This window comes from Heterodontus francisci, chromosome 5 (genome assembly GCF_036365525.1).
Source record: "Heterodontus francisci isolate sHetFra1 chromosome 5, sHetFra1.hap1, whole genome shotgun sequence".
NCBI classification, from domain to species: Eukaryota; Metazoa; Chordata; class Chondrichthyes; order Heterodontiformes; family Heterodontidae; genus Heterodontus; species Heterodontus francisci.
In genome coordinates, this window is record NC_090375.1 from 104646951 (window position 1) to 104670088 (window position 23138).

Sequence of the window (23138 nt, forward strand, 5' to 3'; positions counted from 1 at the left end):
CTAATGCAACATAGATTAGATGCGTGGAGTCCAGTTATGCTGAAAATCTCGAACAGATTTATTAACAGCTAGCAAGTATATACAGTACAGAGCAAACTATTTACAGAACCTTATTCTGGGTGTTACAGTTACAGGGTGATGCTGGCTTGTAGTCACATGACTCTGTCCTGGTACTTAGCTCATTAGCATATTAAGATCTTAAAGAGACATCACTCTTAAAGACAATCATACAACAATAACCATCCCCTTCATCTTCCTCCAGCCCCTACCTCACTAACCAGGTAATAGAGGAGGATGACATGTTGAAACACTGATGTTACAGGAACATGCCAGGAATTCAATCCAGGAAATAGATGTGGGAAAATATGAGAAATCCCGACCCAGATTATGTGTTGTGTGCACCTTCTTCTGACTCAGGCGAGAGTGCTGAACTGAGCTAAGGCTGTCACCTCGACAACAACCAAACACATAAGGGAAACAAACCCTTACTAGCTCTGAGGGCAGCAATTTGAATAACTCAAGTGCCTATTTTGTAAATTCTAGAAAGGCTACAGACACATGCTACAGGCCACTCTAAACAGATCTCATAACGTTGTTGAATTTCTATAATCCAGTGGATTCCTAGTAATGACATTTGAATGCCAGAAAATTACATATACTGTATTATTTCAGCATTCATTTCTTTTAAAACACCAAAATTTACAGAAACTTTTTTATTGTTGGAATTCCAAGAACTAATTGGAGTTTTGTCTATAATAATGTACTTGTAACTTTTAAATCCTTTATTTATCTAAATGCTTTTTTTAAAAAACGCAGGTAGTTTACTAGATTTCCTGAAGACTGATGAAGGGAGGAGACTTGTATTACCAAAAATGATTGATTTCTCAGCACAGGTAAGTAAGTTACAAGAAAATAAGATATAAATGGTTCACCCTGATTGGTTTCCTAATTACTATGGTGACTACATTTTTTTTAAAAAGTACTTCATTGGCTGTAAAGTTCTTTAGGATGTCCTAGGGTCATGAAAGATGCCAAATAAATGCAAGCCTTTCATTCCTTTTTGCTTTCAACATCTATATGCTTAGACCAGCATTTGAGTCTGTTGTCATTCCTTGCTCTTTCCATAAAACAATGGGATTGATATTAATGCAACCATCACTCCACTTCATGGTGGGCTGGAGAGGGTCAGTGGCGGGTTAAAAATGTAAAATTGCAAAACGTGATCCAAACCTGCCACGAATGAGTTTGCCACCATTTTTACACCAGCGGGTTGTGTGGCATACCTGTGCCTTGTCTTGCTGAGGGAGGACACTTAATTATTTTTAAATTCAGCTCCCACTGCGGCCGGGAGTCTGATTAAAATCTAATGGCTACGGGTCAGGTTTCCTAGTGCTTGGGGAAGCAGACAGCTAAATGGAGATGGGGGCTGCTGGCTGCAGAAAGCAAATGCTTTTCAAAGCACTCCTGGTGAGCCAGGTAGAACAGACGTGTTCCCCTAGCCCCTCAAGTCAACCTTCTGCTGATTCTGAGCATCGTGTCCTGTAATCTGACACCCTCTATTTTTCCGTCTCCCCCCAACCCACCCCCTCCCCCCACATCCCTTAACGTGATCTTTTGATCTTTCCCTCCCTCCCTCTCAATTACTGGTCAAAACCACCCCCTCCAGCCACCCCCCGCCCCCTACCACCAGTCCCTCTGCTGCTCGTCAATGTTGCTGGCTGCTGGCTAAGAAATGTAATTAAAAAGTGATGAGCTCCTGTTGATAAATTCACAGGTACTGCACTACTATGGTTCCTCCTCAATTCCCCATAAATATCAGGGCCAATGTGCTTTTCAGCAAAAATTGTTTTTGTAGTTGCAGTACAGTAATTCATTTTTGAGACTTCTTTCCTTCCAGTTATTTTTCTGCCCTGTTAATGACACTAACATGTATTAAGGTATGATTCCATGAGTGGCAGGCACTTTCCTTTGCCTAACCCAATATTCATTGGCTTCATACATGAAAAATGACATTAAGCAGACTATGCAACCATTGGAGCATCACCGTTAAATCCAATATTGATTTTTTCTGATGTGCATTTAAAGCAGGAGTTACTGGATGGTGTCAGAAGAGGAAACTGTAGTGTCGTCTTCATCCTCAACCTACTGATACTAAATTTATTTGTAGTGAGCTATTGATGGCCATACAGACTGAGGAAAAAAAACCTGTGTCCTTACTGAGTTGAATGGCTCCGTTCCACGTAAAGCTGGCCTACCCACAGTATTTTCCTTTAAAAATTCATATTTTTGTCCCCAGTTAAGGCTGTCTGCATCTTGCCTTATTTCCCAACTGATAAGTTAACAGTGCCTATTGATGCTGATCTGAGAGATTAGGAGATGTGTGGGAGTAGTTTTTGTTTTCTTTCCATCCAATCAGAATCCTACCTTGTAGTGCAGGGAGCACTTTGATTGCCTGGATAAGATAGGAAAATCAAAATTAAGGGAAATTGTGAATTGAATTCACCCAACCTGTGATACTCAATAAGTGTATTTTATAACTGAATAACTTTAGCAAATCAAAAATTGTTAGTTATACCTATGGCAGTGCTAATAATATGGAGCCCACACGAAAAAAAAAGTGTTTATTCCCTTGTGCGAAAAAAAATGTTCAAAGTGGCATGGAAGACATATTGCGATGCTGAGGTAAATAACATGTGAATCAGGAGTGAAAATGTGTGTATATGTATGTATGAATGTTTGTATCTTGCAAGTCGATTCCCACCTTTTTTTATTCATTCATGGGATGTGGGCATCGCTGGCCAGGCAGGCATTTATTGCCCATCCCTAATTGCCCTTGTTTACACTAGGAAGGAAGGAAAGGTAATAATAAAAGCAGGAAGGAGTACCTTTAACAAAAAATTGAGTTACTCTTGCCCTTGCATCCATATTGATCAAACCAGTTTATGGATCCACTGAGAATTTCTCAGTTTAGCATTTTGAAAGTTGAAAATAAGGACCTTTAATCATTTGGGGGGGGTGGAAAGGAGGGGGGGGGAGATAGAAAATAGAGATGTTACTAATTACCCAAACATCCATACAGGTCAACCCCTTAATACTCCATCCATACAATACATATTTGTTAATGAGTTGTTCATTGTTGCTGGATTGGTCATCTTCAAATATACCAGCTAATAGTTACTGATTGAGAGTAGAAATCGGGGCCTAGGCCACGCTTTCCACCCCATCACCCTCCTTCATTGGAAAGCCTTTGCCTGAGAGTTGTTCTCGTCTGAGGGTGGAGACCACTGCAGTGGCATAAAGAGGCAGCTGGTGAGCTGCCTGTAAAGAAAAGTTATTTTTTAAGGTAATTTTTATTTTGATGGGGCCTGTGCATGGGTGCACTGAGAGTGCTTCCACTGGCCCCTCTTCTATTCATACCATCCATCAACATAACAGACGGCTCCTGCGTCCAATGTATAAATGACATGTCTATCATTTGGATGTTAAAGTTTGCCCACCCTTGTATGGCTTATTAGCAGAATGTGTGCCTCAGCAACCTTCCACCTCTGCCACCCCAGATAAGCTGAAAGATTGGCTGGGTATTGTGGTTAACTTAGGCTAGACTGGCATTGCTTATTTAAATCAAATGCATTATCTCTTCTATCATAACATTTAATTGTATTTTGTGTAAATCCATGTCTTTATTACCTTTCTGGGTAGATTACTCCAAACATTTATTACTTTGAGTATAGACGTGTTTCTGAATAGCTGACCTAAATTTGCCTTTCAGTAATTTCCATTATGTCTTCTGATCCTACTTTATTGGTGTGCATTGAACTAAAAATTAGTTTTACTTATCTATGCCACATTACATGCTTTGACAAAGTCTCCACTTCATGTCTGGACTGTTAAAGTTTCTCTAATGTTCTAGCTCATTCCTTTTATTCTTGGAACCAGCCATTGCTCTTTTCTTCAAACTTTATCATATAAAATAGCTACAACGTGGTCACCAAATCTAAGTACGTTTTAAAAAAAATATGGCTTGACCAGTGCATTGTAAAGTTCAAAGGTTTAAATAAACTAAATCCTAGAGATTGCAATTATCATCTTTATCTATACCATCTGGAAAGAAGTCAAATAAGTTTGTTGGGTTGCATCTATCCCTTTAATTTTTTATTTTAGAGATACAGCACTGAAACAGGCCCTTCGGCCCACCGATTCTGTACCGACCAACAACCACCCATTTATGCTAATCCTACATTAATCCCATATTCCCCACTACATCCCCAATTACCTTCCCAACTACCTACACTAGGCGCAATTTACAATGGCCAATTTACCTATCAACCCGCAAGTCTTTGGCTGTGGGAGGAAACCGGAGCACCCAGTGGAAACCCACGCAGTCACAGGGAGAACTTGCAAACTCCACACAGGCAGTACCCAGAATTGAACCCGGGTCACTGGAGCTGTGAGGCTGCGGTGCTAACCACTGTACCGCCCCTTCTCTGTGTTAAATTCACAAGATACTTATAGATGAGGAAGGCTGCATGGCCCATCATAATTCATCCATCCAGAACAATCTTACACTTCCCTTCCTCAGCTCCCTCAACACGCCTCACCCCACCTTGCTACACCGAATTATTTCAGTATTTTTGCTGCTGTCATTCTGCTGGGCATTTCACTCATTTGGGAATTTTGCATAGCCAGCATCATCCAGTCCCTATGGGCTGAATTTTCATTGCGGGGTTGGGAACCCAACACAATGCTGACACAACGCTATTTTTAAATGCAAAGTCACTGACTGGCCTGGGTGTTAGCCAGTGCCCAATTAAAGGCGCCGCAAGTGTCCTGGAAGCGGGAACATGTCACTGAATGCAATTTTAAAAGGTGAGCAGCAGCCATGACTGGGCTTGCTGTTGCCTTCAAGGACGTAGCACCGGGGAGTTTGGATGCCCTATGTGGGCATGGGCATCCATCCCTGGGCAACACCCCGTTTCTCTGATGCCTTCCCGGAGGTAATTGATGCAGTATCAGAGAGGAGAGAGCTGTTCTTCCTGGCCTCGGGAAGGAGAAATCTGCCCAGTGAGACCAAGAGGGTGTGGATGGAGGTCAGCAGCCAGGGACCCACAAGAAGGACCTGGGTCCAGTGTTGGAAAAGGTCCAATAACCTCTTGTGGTCTGGTAAGGTGAGTGGCCACCAGGATGCACATGAGCTGACCTTACAGAATGTCTATAGTTCTCCCTCACATTGTCAGAGTTAGTCAACAGTTGCTACACTGAGACGCAGCCACCCTAATTAATAAGGTGACATTCCGATGGGAACATCAGCCCATATGTGTGTCATGTTGGAAGAAATGAGGGACGGAAGCCTATTCGTGAATCATTCTCCTCCCATAATACATGGGCAATGGCCAGAACAGGAGGTAGAGTGGCCCAGCTCCACACTCTGACAGCAGTGGAGGAGGTGGCGCTGAGCTCGCCAGGGTGTCGTTGTAGCATTTGGTGAGGGATGGCGAGAAGGGAGGCCATGGGCAACAGGGTCATTGGACAGCTGCTTCCCGAGGTGAAGAGCATGGAAGCGATTTCTGTCCAATACGAGCTATGGATCTCAGACCCCTGTCTTCTGAGGGGATAGTTGTGCGAGGGCACTTGTTGCTAGGACCAGTTCTCAGTACCATTTTCTTTCGTTTCCCAAAGGGCCATTTGCAGAGTGAGGACAAAGTGGACCTATAGTATCTGCGCCGCCATCCTCGGGGGTGAGGGGAGTCCATGGAACCTGCACCATCACATCATACCTCGGCACCTTCTATCAGTGCAGAGGCATTCACCTCATTTTAGCCACAGATTAGCATAGAAACGGGAGCACTGGGTGAACCTCACAGCACACGTGAGGAGGAGGGTGAGGCAGAGTCAGCTGTGGGCTGTCCCCCTCGAAGGACAGAGGACAGACACAGCAATGCTTCATCTGGCGAAGATGTTGGGCTTTGGGTGTCAGACAAGGAGGGTTTTCCTCGAGAACCAGCGGCAGATAAGTTCCCATTTGTTGGAGTTCCCTGAGGCCTTGAGAAGCCATGGGCAGGCAATGGGGGAGTCTATGCAGTGCATGTGCTCTGTCATGACTCAGATTCAATCGCGTGAGCTCCTCCATTGAGAAATTGCAGCACCACACTGAGTGGGTGCAGGAGCAGTGCACTGATATGCACAGAAAGAGTGAGAATTTCTGTGGCATTGGCCACTCACTGTCACTGATGACGCATAGCTGCTCGGAACGGATGCCAGCTGTCTTCCAGTTGGTGGCCACATCTGGCATCCACGGGAGCCAGGAAAGGGCTGAGATCGTCATAGTGGCAGACGGAGGGGGCACCAGTGTCACGCTTTGGCCCTTCACCCTCTCTCACTCAGGAATCATCTGGGTACCAGGGCCCTGTGGCAGAGGTAACCCCTTCAATGACGCAGGTGCGGCAGCATTTGGAGGTGCCCCAACGGGCATCTCCAGATGAGGACGGAAGCCACGTGCATCTCAAGACGAGGATGAAGGCACGGGCATCTCAGCTGGTGGCAGAGAGTAGGGAGCAGGCTGCCTCCACCTCATCTGCCATAGCAATGTTAGGGCAAGGAAGGTGCCACAGCATTGAAATCACTCAGTGGGTCACCTGGGTGCTATTGTCTACATCTGTCTGTTATTTTGTTTGCCTCACAATATAACTTCTTTATTTCACCACTCTGACAGATGTGCTGTTGCTGTCTCATTTCAAAAGGGTGACATTGATTTGTGGGGCGGGTGGCAGGAATGTGGCTCCCTGAGAATGTTATGTGTCCATGCCTCGTGGCATTGGACAATGGTGGATGGAGGAACCCTCCATCTGCATGCTCATGGCAGCCAATGGGACCTCTCAGTTAAGGAGCATAGTGGTGAAATAACTCTGTATGCTGGAAGGTGAGCTGTGGCATCATTAATCACAAGGGGTCGGGGGTGATCAGGTGAAGGGCTGCTAAATCAGTATGGTCCTTGCTGTCATGCCAGCCTGCAGTTCAATCTGAGGTCTGGGATGCCAGTGACAGGCGCCCTCTGCTGCCAATGCGCCAGCCACCTCGAGAGCTATCCTTTCCTCCTCCTCTTCCTCCTCCCAGACCTTCTCTGAGGTGGAGTGATGTTCCAGCTCCTCCTCCTCATCCATCTCTAGGCCTCTTACTAGTGTCATTGTTGTGCAGGGCGCAGCAGATGACCATGATACAAGACATTCTGGCTGGCTCGTAATGGAGGGCACCACACGACTGGTCAAGGCAACGGAAGCACTTTGTCAAGATACCTATGATCTGTTCAATGCAGGTCTGTGTTAGTAGATGGCTTTGGTTGTAGCACTTCTCTCCATCTGTGTCTGGGTTTTAGATCAACAGCAGGAGCCAACGTCTTAGGGGATAATCCTTATACCCCAGTAGCCACCCACAGAGTCTGGATGTGGGCCTGAAGAAGTGTGGCACCTGGGAGACTTGCAAGGTGAAGGAGTCATGACAGCTGCCCAGGAACTGGGTGCAGACTGCAAGATTTGCTTCCTGTGGTCACAGTCCAGCTGGACATTCAATGAGTGTTAGCCCTTTTGGTTCAGGAATCTGACTGGTTGGTCTGTTGCTGCAATCCATGACCCACTGAACCTGAGGGAATCCATTGATGGCAGCAAAGCCCTCTGTGCCTGTGCAGGTCCATCTGTGTCAAAATGGATATGTCACCCACTCTCCTTAATATGGCATCCACGATCTGCCTGATGGCGTGATGAGCTGTCGACTGCGAGATGCCACCTAGGTCCGCAGCTGATCCCTGGAACAAGCCAGTTGCATTGATGTTTAAGGCGATGGTGATCTTGACGGCTGCAAGTAAGGGACTGCCATGTGGGCCATAAGGCCTTAAGTCATTGTGGATCAGGACACATAGGTCTGAGACCAACTGCCTGGGTAGGCGTAGCTTCCTATGGCATTGACATTTGCAGGTAGCTGAGTCTTGGGTGGTAGTTTCAATGTCTTGAGTAACGCCTTCTTCCTCTTGCAACCCCCCACTATGATCTTCTGGCCTCCTGCTATTCCAAAGGTTGCATTTACTGCAGCTTAACCTGACTGCTCTGTCCAATGTCAGAGTAGCTCCCTCAACTGGGCTTTGTGCATTCACCAGGCCTTCCTCTGCTAACCCCAGCTGCCCACGTGATGCCAGTGGCCTCATGTACCACTCCAATTTGCTGCCACTCACCAATGAGAAAAGCAAGTCTTACAGCTCCAACAATAGCTACTCTGGCACTGTTGGAGCAGCTGAGCTTTGTTTTGTGCCTCGGCGTTATTTCAATCAGCCCTTCCCAATAGCCCTCATGGGCTCGTGCAGTATTCACGACTTGTACACCCTGCTGTGTTCCAGACATGGCGTTTTCCACGGTCCCTTCCTTTTAAAAATTGTAAACTGCTGCTGACAAACCTGAGCGACTTAATGAGCTCAACAGGCACTTAATTGGAGGCGTGTGGGGTTGCTGTTCCCTCCCTCCCCAGCATCGTTTAAAAATGGCTTTGCATTCCGGAGGCGGCAGGATCCAGACCCAACCTCCAAGAACGTGATCTTTAAATTGTACCACACCAGCTCCTGCCCCCAACGGGCTTTAAAAATCTGTCCCTATTAGTCACTGTTCCCTTTCCAAAAAAGAAGAGGGCTGCAGCATAGTTCTTTTTGAGGTTCAATATTTTGTTTACCATCCAACCTTTAATTTAAAATGCAGTTTTACTTTAAACTCCAAATAATTATAACCTATTTTTAACTCTACTGATAATGCAGTGTTCCTCATTGTTACTGCAGTATGTTTTAAAAGCAAAATAAATCTTAATTCATATGTCTAAAATGAACCTCAGATTCTGGGTATTCAGCAGTGTATCCAAGCAACGCATTCTATTTCCAGACTTTCAATCAGTAAACATGCAAACTCTTGTATTGACAGATTTGTAATGTGTGCAATGGTTTTCTAAGTTCCATCATAGGCCCACACATGTGACTGGTCTTCATTGGAAATTGTTTGCATTTTAATCATCTGTTACAAGCTTTTCCTGTTAAATACTGAAATATAAATGTAACAATATAATTCAGTTAAGCAACAAAATGCTGACAGCCAAATGAAAACTTTGCGCCTTAAGGAATGTTTTACGTTAATGAGCATTTGCTAAAATTATTCGTGCAAACTCATACAACATCTGTTTGGATATTAATGGTTCCCACAACACATTTATGGTTCCCAAAGTACTGCGATACATAATCAATGCCAGCAGTGTTTTAAACTGTCCTGCATAGTTCTTGGACCTTTTGGTTACTACAGGGAGGATTTTCCTTTCAAGTTACATAGAAACATAGAAAATAGGAGCAGGAGCAGGCCATTCGGCCCTTCAGGCCTGCTACACTGTTCAAAAAAGATCATGGCTGATCGTCTAATTCAGTACCCTGTTCCCGCTTTCTCCCCATATCCCTTGATCTCTTTGGCATTAAGAAATATATCCGTCTCCTTCTTGAATATATTTAATGACAGGGCCTCCACTGCCTTCTGCGGTAGAGAATTCCATAGGTTCACCACCCTCTGAGTGAAGAAATTTCTCCTCATCTCTATTCTAAATGGCATACCACATATCCTGAGATTGTGACCCCTGGTTCTGGACTCCCCAGCCTTCGGGAACATCCTCCCTGCATCTAGCCTGTCTAGTCCTGTTAGAATTTTATAGGTTTCTATGAGATCCCCTCTCATTCTTCTAAACTCTAGTGAGTATAGGCCTAGTCGACCCAATCTCCACTCAAATGTCAATCCTGCCATCCCAGGAATCAGCCTAGTAAATCATCTTTGCACTCCCTCCCTCCCTCCATAGCAAGAACATCCTTCCTCAGACAAGGAGACCAAAACTGCACACAATACTCCAGATGTGGTCTCAGCAAGGCCCTGTATAACTGCAGTAAGACATCCTTGCTCCTATACTCAAATCCTCTTTCAATGAAGGCCAACATACACCATTTGCTTTCCTAACTGCTGGCTGCACTTGAATGCTTGCTTTCAGCGACTAGTGTACAAGGATGGATGTTAACTCGCTGGGGGCTTTCTTGTAGTTCAGCAGTGCAATGCGCTTAGCGACTATGACAGGTTCCAGCTCTTCAAAGTGAGATTGAAACCAGTCTGCATTCCGCTTCACGCGTTTGCCATAGGTGGTCATAGTTGGCGTCTCTGATGTGGGCCCACTTGGTCTTTGCATCCCCTGTGGGAGTGTTTTGAAGGGCTTTTTCAAGTGAATTTAGAAATTTTTGTAACAGCTGTGGATAAGAAATTCTGCTCGTGTTGATGCGTGGGTGGCCCTTCTGCTTGGAGTGATGCAGCTTCTTTGGTTTGAGTCTAACCTTGCTGCGCACCAGGGAGTGGTCAGTGTTGCAGTCCGCACTGTGGAAGCTGTGTGTGGTTTGAATGCTGTTTAAGGAGGCTCGCCTTGTGACTGAGGTCCAGCTGGTGCCAACGACATGATCTTGGGCGCCTCCAAGAAACCTGGTGACAGTTTATTGTGAAGGAACGAGTTGGTGATGCAGAGGTTATGATAGGTACACAACTCAAGCAGTCTCGTTCATCCTTCCAATGCCATAGTGCCCAAGGCAGGAGGGCCATGAGTCAAGGCCGGCCCCAACCCTGGCATTAAAGTCCCCCAGCAGGAACAGATGTTCGGTATTGGGGATGCTACTAATGATATTATGGAGTTCCTCGTAGAACTGGTTTTTAGCTTCAGGTGGGGAGCAGAGTGTTGGAGCATAGATGCTGAGTAGGTGTACTGGACCAGAGGTGGTGAGCAGTCGGATGGACAGTATGCATTCTGAGTCATTTGAAGTTGGCTCTATCATGCTGAGCAAAGAGTTTCTGATGGCGAAGCCCACTCCATGCTGTCTTGGTTCTTCAGGATCCCTACCCTGCCAGTAGAAGGTGTAGTCTTGCTCTGTTAGAGATCCGCTCGCAGGGAGGCGTGTCCACATTGAGTCCACTGAGCTCGTTGTTAATGATGGCGGTCTTCCGAGAATTGTTGAACATCCGTAGCACTTAAAACAGCTAGAAGCGCTGCACAAAGAACAGCCAGGCGCTGCGCAAATGGCTACTGGCAACACCTATGCAGTCATATTCAGTTGGTCCCAGACACCGGAAACATCAGAGGAATGTATGATGGCATTAAGAGAGCTTTTGGGCCAACCATCATGAAGATCGCCCCCCTCAAATCTAAATCAGGTGACACAATCACTGACCAACGCAAGCAAATGGACCGCTGGTTTCAGCACTACCTAGAACTGTACTCCAGGGAGAATGTTGTCACTGAGACCGCCCTCAATGCAGCCCAGCCTCTGCCAGTCATGGATGAGCTGGACGTACAGCCAACAAAATCGGAACTCAGTAATGCCATTGATTCTCCAGCCAGCGGAAAAGCCCCAGGGAAGGACAGCATTACCCCTGAAATAATCAAGAGTGCTAAGCCTGCTATACTCTCAGCACTTTATGAACTGCTTTGCCTGTGCTGGGATGAGGGAGCAGTACCACAGGACATGCGCGATGCCAATATCATCACCCTCTATAAAAACAAAGGTGACCGTGGTGACTGCAACAACTACCGTGAAATCTCCCTGCTCAGCATAGTGGGGAAAGTCTTCGCTCGAGTCACTTTAAAAAGGCTCCAGAAGCTGGCTGAGCGTGTCTACCCTAAGGCACAGAGTGGCTTTCGAGCAGAGAGATCGACCATTGACATGCTGTTCTCCCTTCGTCAGATACAGGAGAAATGCCGCAAACAACAGATGCCCCTCGACATTGCTTTTATTGATCTCACCAAAGCCTTTGACCTCGTCAGCAGATGTGGTCTCTTCAGACTACTAGAAAAGATCGGATGTCCACCAAAGCTACTAAGTATCATCACCTCATTCCATGACAATATGAAAGGCACAATTCAGCATAGCGGCACCTCATCAGACCCCTTTCCTATCCTGAGTGGCGTGAAACAGGGCTGTGTTCTCGCACCTACACTGTTTGGTATTTTCTTCTCCTTGCTGCTCTCACATGCGTTCAAGTATTCAGAAGAAGGAATTTTCCTCCACACAAGATCAGGTGGCAGGTTGTTCAACTTCGCCCGTCAAAGAGCGAAGACCAAAGTACGGAAAGTCCTCATCAGGGAACTCCTCTTTGCTGACGATGCTGTATTAACATCTCACACTGAAGATTGGCTGCAGAATCTGATTGACAGGTTTGTGGCTACCTGCAATGAATTTGGCCTAACCATCAGCCTCAAGAAAACGAACATCATGGGTCAGGACGTCAGAAATGCTCCATCCATCAATATTGGTGACCACGCTCTGGAAGTGGTTCAAGAGTTCACCTACCTAGGCTCAACTATCACCAGTAACCTGTGTCTCGATGCAGAAATCAACAAGTGCATGGGAAAGGCTTCCACTGTTATGTCCAGACTGGCCAAGAGAGTGTGGGAAAATGGCGCACTGACATGGAACACAAAAGTCCGCGTGTATCAAGCCTGTGTCTTCAGTACCTTGCTCTACGGCAGCGAGGCCTAGACAACATATGTCAGCCAAGAGCGACGTCTCCATTCACTCCATCTTCGCTGCCTCCGGAGAATCCTTGGCATCAGGTGGCAGGACCGTATCTCCAACACACAAGTCCTCGAGGCGGCCAACATCGCCAGCTTATATACCCTACTGAGTCAGCGGCGCTTGAGATGGCTTGGCCATGTGAGCCACATGGAAGATGGCAGGATCCCCAAGGACACATTGTACAGCGAACTCACCACTGGTATCAGACCCACCGGCCGTCCATGTCTCCGCTTTAAAGACGTCTGCAAATGCGACATGAAGTCCTGTGACATTGATCACAAGTCGTGGGAGTCAGTTGCCAGCGATCGCCAGAGCTGGTGGGCAGTCATAAAGGCGGAGCTAAAGTGTGGCAAGTCGAAGAGTCTTAGCAGTTGGCAGGAAAAAAGACAGAAGGGCAAGGGGAGAGCCAACTGCGAAGCAGCCCTGACAACCAATTTTATCTGCAGCATCTGTGGAAGAGTCTGTCACTCTAGTATTGGCCTTTATAGCCACTCCAGGCTTTGCTCCACAAACCACTGACCACCTCCAGACGCTCACCCATTGTCTCCCGAGACAAGGAGGCCAAAGAAGAAAGAAGTACAAGGACACCCAGGTCTTGTTACACCTCACCCTTTCCCAATCTATCACCAGTCAGATAATCTGCATTTCTGTTTTTACAACCAAAGTGGATAATCTCACATTTATCCATGTTATACTGCATCTGCCATGCATTTTCCCACTCACCCAACTCGTCCAAATCACTTTGGAGCCTCTTTTCATCCACCTCACAGCTCGCATTCCCCCCCAGCTTTATGTCGTCTGCAAACTTGGAAATGTTACATTTAGTTCCCTCACCCAAATCATTAATATATGTTGTGAATAGCTGGGGCCCAAGCACTGATCCCTGCGGTACTCCACTACTCATTGCCTGCCAACTGGAGAAAGACCCGTTTATTCCTACTCTGTTTCCTGTCTGTCAACCAATTCTCAATCCATGCCAGTATATTACCCCCAATTCCATAACCTCTTATGTGGGACCTTGTCAAAAGCCTTCTGAAAATCCAAATACACCACGTCCACTGGTTCTCCCTTATCTATTCTACTAGTTACATCCTCAAAAAACTCCAGTAGGTTTGTTGAGCATGATTTCCCTTTCCTAAGCCCATGCTGACTTTGTCCAATCCCATTTCTGCTTTCCAGGTGTTCTGCTATCACATCCTTTATAATAGACTCTAGCATTTTCCCCACTACTGATGTAAGGCTAACTGGTCTGTAATTCCCTATTTTTTCTCTCCCTCCTTTTTGATATAGTGGGGTTACATTTGCCACCCTCCAATCTGTAGGAACTGCTCCAGAGTCTATAGATTTTTGGAAGATGAGCACCAATGCATCCACTATTTCCAGAGCCTCTTCCTTTAGTACTCTGGGATGTAGATCATCAGGCTTTGGGGATTTGTCAGTCTTTAACCCCATTAATTTCCCTAGCATTATTTTTTACTAATACTGATTTCCTTCAGTTCCGTATTAGTAAAAAAAAAAATAGTGCGAGGGAAATTCCACTGAATTTTTGCCCTCTTCTGTTTCATAACACCATTCTGGTGTCAATTCTGCCAAATACTGGAAGCACCTTCACAAAACAGGAAGGGAAATAACAGACACTGTATCCTGAAGTGCAATCAATTGATTCGCATTCCCCTACCAATCCGTTGTGCCGGATCTGGCAGAGACCAGATGCTTTATCTTGGCCTTAAAACTGCTGCAGACTTTGAATTCTGCAGTAGCAGGGAGTTTTCACAATGTTCCTCAGCTGCTATCTAGTCCCCCTTGCAAGATAAACTTTTCAGAAGCCAGCCAAAAATATTTCACTTTGGCTGACCTTGGGAGATTGGCTGAACCATTGGGCAGGTAGGATTCTCTTCCTCCCACACTTGCAGTGGCATAGCAGCTGAAGAGGGAAATTCTCAGCTGTAAAATATTAAATAATAAAAATGAAGCACTTGCTACGCCTTGATTATCAATACTATTTCAGTAAAGGTAAGGACTGGATCAAATGGAAAACATTTCCCTGGGCTTCGAGATCTGATGCAAAGTGCAATTAGGGGAATTCAAATCAATCAATTGCTCTCCCCTTAACTGACATTTAGAAGCTAGATCTACATATTTAAGGTATTTGCCTATTAACATCTTGCACAAATGAGATGCACTATGTTAAGATCCTGAATTAAGCAGTTGGTAACTCTCGGGTCATTATTTAACATATCACCAGGTTGGTTATGGATTCTTTGAGATGTCTTGCTGCAAGGCCTGCTTACCTATCATCCGTGCCCTCACACCTGCATTGACTCCAAGATGCGTCAAATTTAAAATTCTCATCCCTTCTGTTTAAATCCCTTCATGGCCTCACCGCTCCCTATTTCTTTAAACTGATCTCCTGCATATCTCCATCCTTTCGCCCTATAACCAGCTATGCCTTCAGCTACCGAGGTCCCACAGTCTGGAATCCCTCTCCCTTTTCTTAAAAATCCATGTTTATGATTGAGCTTTTGTTTACCCTTAGTTATATCTCCTCGGTTGGCTGTTGCTTTTTCTGATCATGCCCAAGTGAATAGTGTTGGGATGATTTTCTATGTTAAGGTATTTTTAAATGCAAGTTGTTGTAGGTTAACTGAACTATGTTTTTTTTTAAATGGAAATAACAAAATGCACAGATTCACTCCAGTGACAAAAAGAAAATTTAAAATAAATTTCTGTTCCTTATATTATGGAAGAATTGATTATGTCAAAAATAAGGTTTTATCACCTATTGCAACCAGCTGTTTAAATTGGGTCAGATGCCTGTCCTTTGTATGACTAAACTCATCTGGCCAACTCCAGGGGAGTTTCAGTTTGACTTGTAGGCATGACTCCAATCCACTAATTTTCAGAACAGCCCAGGTATGTAAGATGTTGGAGTTCCACATGCAGTCCACTTTACTTATTTTTAAGACACAGCAAATGATCAGCTGAAAAGATGCAATAGCTGACCAAAGGTGGGGTGAAGCAAGATTTAGAGCCTTTTTATTCCAATACAGTTTGAGGAACAATCTTCTATTATTTGAATTCTAAAGAGTGCTATCATCTGTTATTCAGGAAAGCAAACAGGAGGAAGGAAGAAAGCTATGACATGAGGGTTAGAATGGGGTTAGGCCATACAGATATCAGTAGAAATGTTATGATGTATTTGTTGATATTTGATGCACATTTCATTAAAGTATATAAACCCTTTCAGTTAGTTGGACACCTGATTTCCAGGAACTTGTCACAGTCCCGGTGTTACAGAAACGGATGTGTTTGCGGCGGAAACTTATGATTAATCATATTGCCGTGCAACTTTAATCCTGTTTGGCATTTGCTAATGACATATTTGCTGCTGTTGTAGAAATTGAATGGTGCAATGAGTTTATGCAGTATCCTTTCACTTTTGGGGACATGATTCAGACTGATGTGAAGGTTTCCTTATTGTAAGATTTCTACCTAAAACAAATTGGGCTGTCTGAACCCATTGATGGTCATATGTAGGTAATTAGCATTAATTTGCAATCTTGCTCACCCATTATGGTGGTTGACATGATCCAGCTTAAAAAAAAACTGTTGTTTATCGAAGCATATTCTTCAGTCATTTCTGTATGGGTTTTTCTAGATGGACTGTAATTTCAGCAGAAAATTGAAGACCTTGGAGATAACCATAAATGGTCATTAATGCTGTTTCCCAAACCTCTGCCATAATTTATGGTAGATTGGGAAACTCCTATGGAAATTTTACTCAACTGTGAATCAGTTGGGATTGAAGTGAAGGAAAGATAGAGAACTGATTGAAGGATGATATACTAGAAAGAGCATCAAATGAAGCCATATGGGTTGAAATGAAGAACAAAATAGGGAGTATACTATAGACCCCCTAATAATCAGAGGGATAGAGAGAAAAATTATGGGCAAATTGCTGAGAAAAGAAAGATTTGCATTTATATAGTGCCTCTCATGATTACCAAAATGCTGTACAGCCAATGAAAATGTAGTCATTGTTGTAAGGTAGGAAACGAAGTGCAGAAACAAAAGGGCTGTAATGGTATGGAATTTCCACCATCCTAATATTAACTGGAATAAATTTAGTGTAAAAGGTATAGAGCATGCAGAATTCTTAAAATGTATTCAGAAGAAATTTCTTTGCCAAAGCTTCTCCCGAGCCCAACAAAAGAAGGGGCAATTCTGGACTTAGTTTTAGGGAATGAGTCTGGGCAGGTGGAAGGAGTATCAGTGGGAGAGCATTTTAGTGATAGTGATCATAATTCAGTTAGATTTAGTGTAGTCATGGAAAAAGATAAAGATAGATAAAGAGTAAATGTTTTAAATTGGGGCAAAACCAATTTTACTAAGCTGAGAGATGATTTGGCAAAAGTGGAATGGAAATAACTACTTGAAGGCAAACCAGTGTCAGATCAGTGGGAGACATTCAAGGAGGAGCTAAAGGGGGTTCAGAACAAATATATTCCAATAAAGAAAAAAGATGGGACACTCGAAGTTAGAACCCCACCAACCCCAGACGTCAGAGCATACAGAGTAGGCTAAGGCAAAAAATGGAATCTTCAGTCAGATACCGAGAGTTCAAGACTGCAAAAAGTCTAGAGGAGTATAGACAGAGCAGCGGTGAAATTAAAAAGGAAATTAGGAAAGCAAAGTGAGGTCATGAAAAAATGTTGGCAAGTAAAATCAAGAAAAACCCAAAGAGGATAACTAATGAAAGGGTAGGGTCAATTATTGACCAAAAAGATAACTTGTGTATGGAGGTGGAAGGCTTGGGCGTGGTTCTTAGTGAATATTTTCACAAAAGAGAGGAATGAAGTAGACGTTGTAGTTGAGGAGAAGGAGTGTGAAATATTGGATTGGATGGGATAGTGTAGGAGAAAGTATTAAGGCATTTCGCATCCTTGAAAGTCAATAAATCACCAGGCCCAGATGAAATGTATTCTAAACTGCCAAGGAAAGCAAGAAAAGAAATAACAGAGCTCTGACTATCATTTTCTAATCGTCTCTGGATAGGCATGGTACTGGAGGGCTGCTAACATTGTACACTTGTTTAAAAATGGAGCCCAAGTAATTATAGGCCAGCCAGCCTAACCTTGGTGAGCAAACTATTGGAAAAAATTGAGGCACAGTATAAATTCTCATTTTAGAGAGGCATGGATTAATCAAGGACAGTCAGCATGGATTTGTTCAGGGAAGGTCATGTCTGACTGACATGATTGAATTTTTTTGAAGTAACAAGGAAGGTTAATGAGGCTATCGCATTTGATGTAGTTTACCTGAATTTTAGTAAGGCTTTTGTCAAGGCCTCACAGGTCAGACTGGTTAGAACAAAGAACAAAGAAAATTACAGCACAGGAACAGGCCCTTCGGCCCTCCAAGCCTGCGCCGATCCAGATCCTCTATCTAAACATGTTGCCTATTTTCTAAGGGTCTGTATCTCTTTACTTCCTGCCCGTTCATGTATCTGTCTAGATACATCTTAAAAGATGCTATCGTGCCCGCGTCTACCACCTCCACTGGCAACGCGTTCCAGGCACCCACCACCCTCTGCGTAAAGAACTTTCCACGCATATCCCCCCCTAAACTTTTCCCCTCTCACTTTGAACTCGTGACCCCTAGTAACTGAATCCCCCACTCTGGGGGAAAAAGCTTCTTGCTATCAACCCTGTCTATACCTCTCATGATTTTGTACACCTCAATCAGGTCCCCCCTCAACCTCCGTCTTTCTAATGAAAATAATCCTAATCTACTCAACCTCTCCTCATAGCTAGCGCCCTCCATATCAGGCAACATCCTGGTGAACCTCCTCTGCACCGTCTCCAAAGCATCTACATCCTTTTGGTAATGTGGCGACCAGAACTGCACGCAGTATTCCAAATGTGGCCGAACCAAAGTCTTATACAACTGTAACATGACCTGCCAACCCTTGTACTCAATACCCCGTCCGATGAAGGAAAGCATGCCGTATGCCTTCTTGACCACTCTATTGACCTGCGTTGCCACCTTCAGGGAACAATGGACCTGAACACCCAAATCTCTCTGTACATCAATTTTCCCCAGGACTTTTCCATTTACTGTATAGTTAAAGTTAGAGAATTAAAAGCTCCTGGGATCCAAAGGAAAATGGCAAGTTGGATCCAAAATTGGCTCAGTGGTAGGAAGCAAAGGGTCATGGTCAATAAGTGTTTTTGTGACTGGAAGGCTGTTTCCATTGGGTTTCCAGAGGGCTTGGTGCTGGGTCTCTTGCTGTTTGTGGCATGTGTCATGCTAGACACCAACCTGCCAAGAACGAGGTACATTAATTTTGTCATGAACATTGATTTTAAACTGTTACTGGAGTGAAGAAATTACTTATTAAACACATCAGCCGTGGCTGGAAAAGATATTTGCATATTAACAGACAGTGTTTGGAAGGACAAAGCAGCTACTCCCTGACATTCAACCCACAATGGACTTTTGATCACCAGACGTTGAAGGTGGGGGAGCCCGCATTCCAGGTTGACTGCTAAGATGATACAATACACAAATGGACATGGTCAAACCAGCTAGTCATATGACTAACTTGCTGGGCAACTTGAGTTTTTTGAATTTGTACAAACAGTTTGGGATGAAAGCTGTTTGCTCCTGGATTGAGAAGATCTCCCTCCTGTTTGCCTCCATCTTTCTCACAAGCCTCTGAATCCATATGAACCCCAAGAGAGAAAAGTCTCCTATAGTGGACAAGGTTTAAGAAGAATACTGGGCCCCAACAAAAAGCAAGATCTACCTACAGTCAAGGACTCTACAGTGAGCTTGAAGAACCATAACAACAACTCTTCAGATATTGGCTCAAACCTTTCCACTTTATATTTCTTCTGCTCTTTTCTATCTCTATTTGCATGCGTATCGCGTTTGCATGCTAGCGTGGGGCGCGGCGTGTATCCGTAGGCGTTAACCGAATTAGAGTTTAAGTTTAATAAATTTCAACTTTTCTCTAAACCTAAGAAAAGCCTGTTTGTGCTGGTTTCTTTGCCTTATAATTAGAAAGCGGCCAACAAGGATTCACCAAGAGGGAGCTTAAAAACACGGTGTGTTTAAAATTAAACTCTGTTACAGTAAGACCAGGTGAAGGCTGAAAGGGAACCCTAGACCTCTTTCTCACCTGGTTGTAACACATATATCAATGATTGAGGCTTAAATGTAGGGGGCATGATTAAGAAGTTTGCAGATGATATGAAAATTGGCTGTGTGGTGGTTAATCGTGAGGAAGAGAGATGTAGACTACAAGAAGATATCAATGGACTGGTCAAGTGGGAGGAAAAGTGGCAAATAGCATTCAATTCTGAGAAGTGTGAGGTAATGCATTTATGGAGGGCAAATAAGGCAAGAGAATACACAATAATTGGTAGGATTCTGAGAATCCTGAAGGGAGGCGGTGGCATAGTGGTATTGTCTCTGGACTAGTAACCCAGAGACCCAGGGTTTTGCTCTGGGGACATGGGTTCAAATCCCACCACAGCAGAAGGTGGAATTTGAATTCAATTAATAAATCTGGAATTAAAAGCTAGTCTAATGATGGCCATGAAACCATTGTCGATTGTTGTAAAAACCCACCTGGTTCACTAATGTCCTTTAGGGAAGGAAATCTGCTGTCCTTATCTGGTCTAACCTACATGTGACTCCAGACCCACAGCAATGTGGTTAACTCTTACATGCCCTCTGAAATGGCCTAGCAAGCCACTCAGTTGTACCTAACCACTACGAAGTTAATAAAAAGGAATGAAACCGGACGGACCACCCGGTATCGACCTAGGCACCGGAAACGACAACGGCAAACCCGGCCCTGTCAACCCTGCAAAGTCCTCCTTACTAACAACTTGTGGCAAAGTTGGGAGAGCTATCCCACAGACTAGTCAAGCAACAGCCTGACATAGTCATACTCACAGAATCATACCGTACAACAATGTCCCAGACACTGCCATCACCATCCCCAGGTATGTCCTGTCCCACCGGCAGGACAGTCCCAGCAGAGGTGGTGGCACAGTGGTATACAGTAGGGAGGGAGTTGCCCTGGGAGTCCTCAACATCGACTCTGGACCCCATGAAGTCTCGTAGCATCAGATCAAACGTGGACAAGGGAACCTCCTACAGATTACCACCTACTGCCCTCCCTCAGCTGATGAGTCCATGTTGAACAGCACTTGGAGGAAGCACAGAGGGTGGCGAGGGAACAAAATGTAATCTGGGTGGGGGAACTTCAATGTCCATCACTACTGACCGAGCTAGCCGAGTCCTAAAGGACATATCTGCTAGACTGGGTATGCGGCAGGTGGTGGGGGAACCAACAAGAGGGGAAAACATACTTGACCTCGTCCTCACCAATCTGCCTGCTGCAGATGCATCTGTTCATGACAGTATTGGTAGGAGTGACCACCGCACAGTCCTTGTGGAGACGAAGTCCCGCCTTCACATTGAGGATACCCTCCATCGTGTTGTGTGGCATTACCACCATGCTAAATGGGATAGATTTCGAACGGGTCTAGCAATGCAAAACTGGGCATCCATGAGGCACTGTGGGCCATCAGCAGCAGCAGAATTGTACTCAACCACAATCTATAACCTCATTGCCCGGCATATCCTCCACTATACCATTACCATCAAGCTGGTTCAATGAAGAGTGCAGGAGGGCATGCCAGGAGCAGCACCAGGCATACCTCAAAATGAGGTGTCAACCTGGTGAAGCTGCAACACAGGACTATCTGCGTGCCAAACTGCGTAAGCAACATGCGATAGACAGAGCTAAGCGACCCCATAACTAACGGATCAGATCTAAGCTCTGCAGTCCTGCCACATGCAGCCGTGAATGGTGGTGGACAATTAAACAACTAACTGGAGGAGGTGACTCCACAAATATCCAATTCCTCAATGATGGGGGAGCCCAGCACATCAGTGCGAAAGATAAGGCAGAAGCATTTGCAACAATCTTCAGCCAGAGGTGACGGGTTGATGATTCATCTCTGCCTCCTCCTGAAGTCCCCAACATCACAGATACCAGACTTCAGCCAAGTCGATTCACTCCGCCTGATATCAAGAAACGACTGAAGGCACTGGATACTACAAAAGCTATGGGCCCTGACAATATTCCGGCAATAGTACTGAAGACCTGTGCTCCAGAACTTGCCACGGCCCGAGCCAAGCTGTTCCAGTACAGCTACAACACTGGCATCTACCCTGCAATGTGGAAAATTGCCCAGGTATGTCCTGTACACAAAAAGCAGGACAGGTCCAACCCAGCCAATTAACACCCCATCAGCCTACTCTCAATCATCAGTAAAGTGATGGAAGGTGTCATCAACAGTGCCATCAAGCGGCACTTGCTTAGCAATAACCTGCTTAGTGACGCTCAGTTTGGTATCCGCCGGGGTCACTCAGCACCTGACCTCATTACAGCCTTGGTTCAAACATGGACAAAAGAGCTGAACTCGAGGTGAGGTGCGAGTGACTGTCCTTGACATCAAGGCAGCATTTGACCGAGTATGGCATCAAGGAGCCCTAGCAAAACTGAGGTCAATGGGAATCAGGGGGAAAAGCCTCTGCTGGCTGGAGTCATACCTAGTGCAAAGGAAGATGGTTGTGGTTGTTGGACGTCAATCATCTGAGCTCCAGGACATCACTGCAGGAGTTCCTCAGGGTAGTGTCCTAGGTCCAACCATCTTCAGCTGCTTCAGCAATGATCTTCCTTCAATCATAAAGTCAGAAGTGGGGATGTTCGCTGATGAGTGCACAATGTTCATCACCATTCGTGACTCCTCAAATACTGAAGCAGTCCGTGTAGAAATGCAGCAAGACCTGGACGATATCCAGGCTTGGGCGGCGCAGTGGTTAGCACCGCAGCCTCACAGCTGCAGCGACCCGGGTTCAATTCTGGGTACTGCCTGTGTGGAGTTTGCAAGTTCTCCCTGTGTCTGCGTGGGTTTTCTCCGGATGCTCCGGTTTCCTCCCACAAGCCAAAAGACTTGCAGGTTGGTAGGTAAATTGGCCATTATAAATTGCACCTAGTATAGGTAGGTGGTAGGGAAATATAGGGTCAGGTGGGGACGTGGTAGGAATATGGGATTAGTGTAGGATTAGTATAAATGGGTGGTTGATGGTCGGCACAGACTCGGGGGGGCTGAAGGGCCTGTTTCAGTGCTGTATCTCTAAACTAAACTAAACATTCACGCACACAAGTGCCAGGCAATGACCATCTCCAACAAGAGAGAATCTAACCTTCTCCCCTTGACATTCAACGGCATTACCATTGCTGAATCCCCCACTATCAACATCCTAGGGGCTACCATTGATCAGAAACTGAACTGGAGTAGCCATATAAATACCGTGGCTACAAGAGCAGGTCAGAGGCTCGGAATCCTGAGGCGAGTAACTCACCTCTTGACTCTCCAAAGCCTGTCCACAAGGCACAAGTCAGGAGTGTGATGGAATACTCTCCACTTGCCTGGATGGGTGCACCTCC

The 23138-nt window shown here is 45.1% G+C and overlaps 1 protein-coding gene across 2 annotated transcripts in view; it reads left to right on the forward strand.

The window, feature by feature from the left end:
* Window positions 1–23138, forward strand: part of lyn (LYN proto-oncogene, Src family tyrosine kinase) — a 138666-nt gene that overhangs the window by 83518 nt on the left and 32010 nt on the right. For both annotated transcript variants that reach the window (XM_068031855.1, XM_068031856.1), the window contains exon 12: window positions 817–893. In XM_068031855.1, coding sequence (XP_067887956.1) covers window positions 817–893 — 77 coding nt within the window. The remainder of the gene's footprint in view (window positions 1–816; window positions 894–23138) is intronic.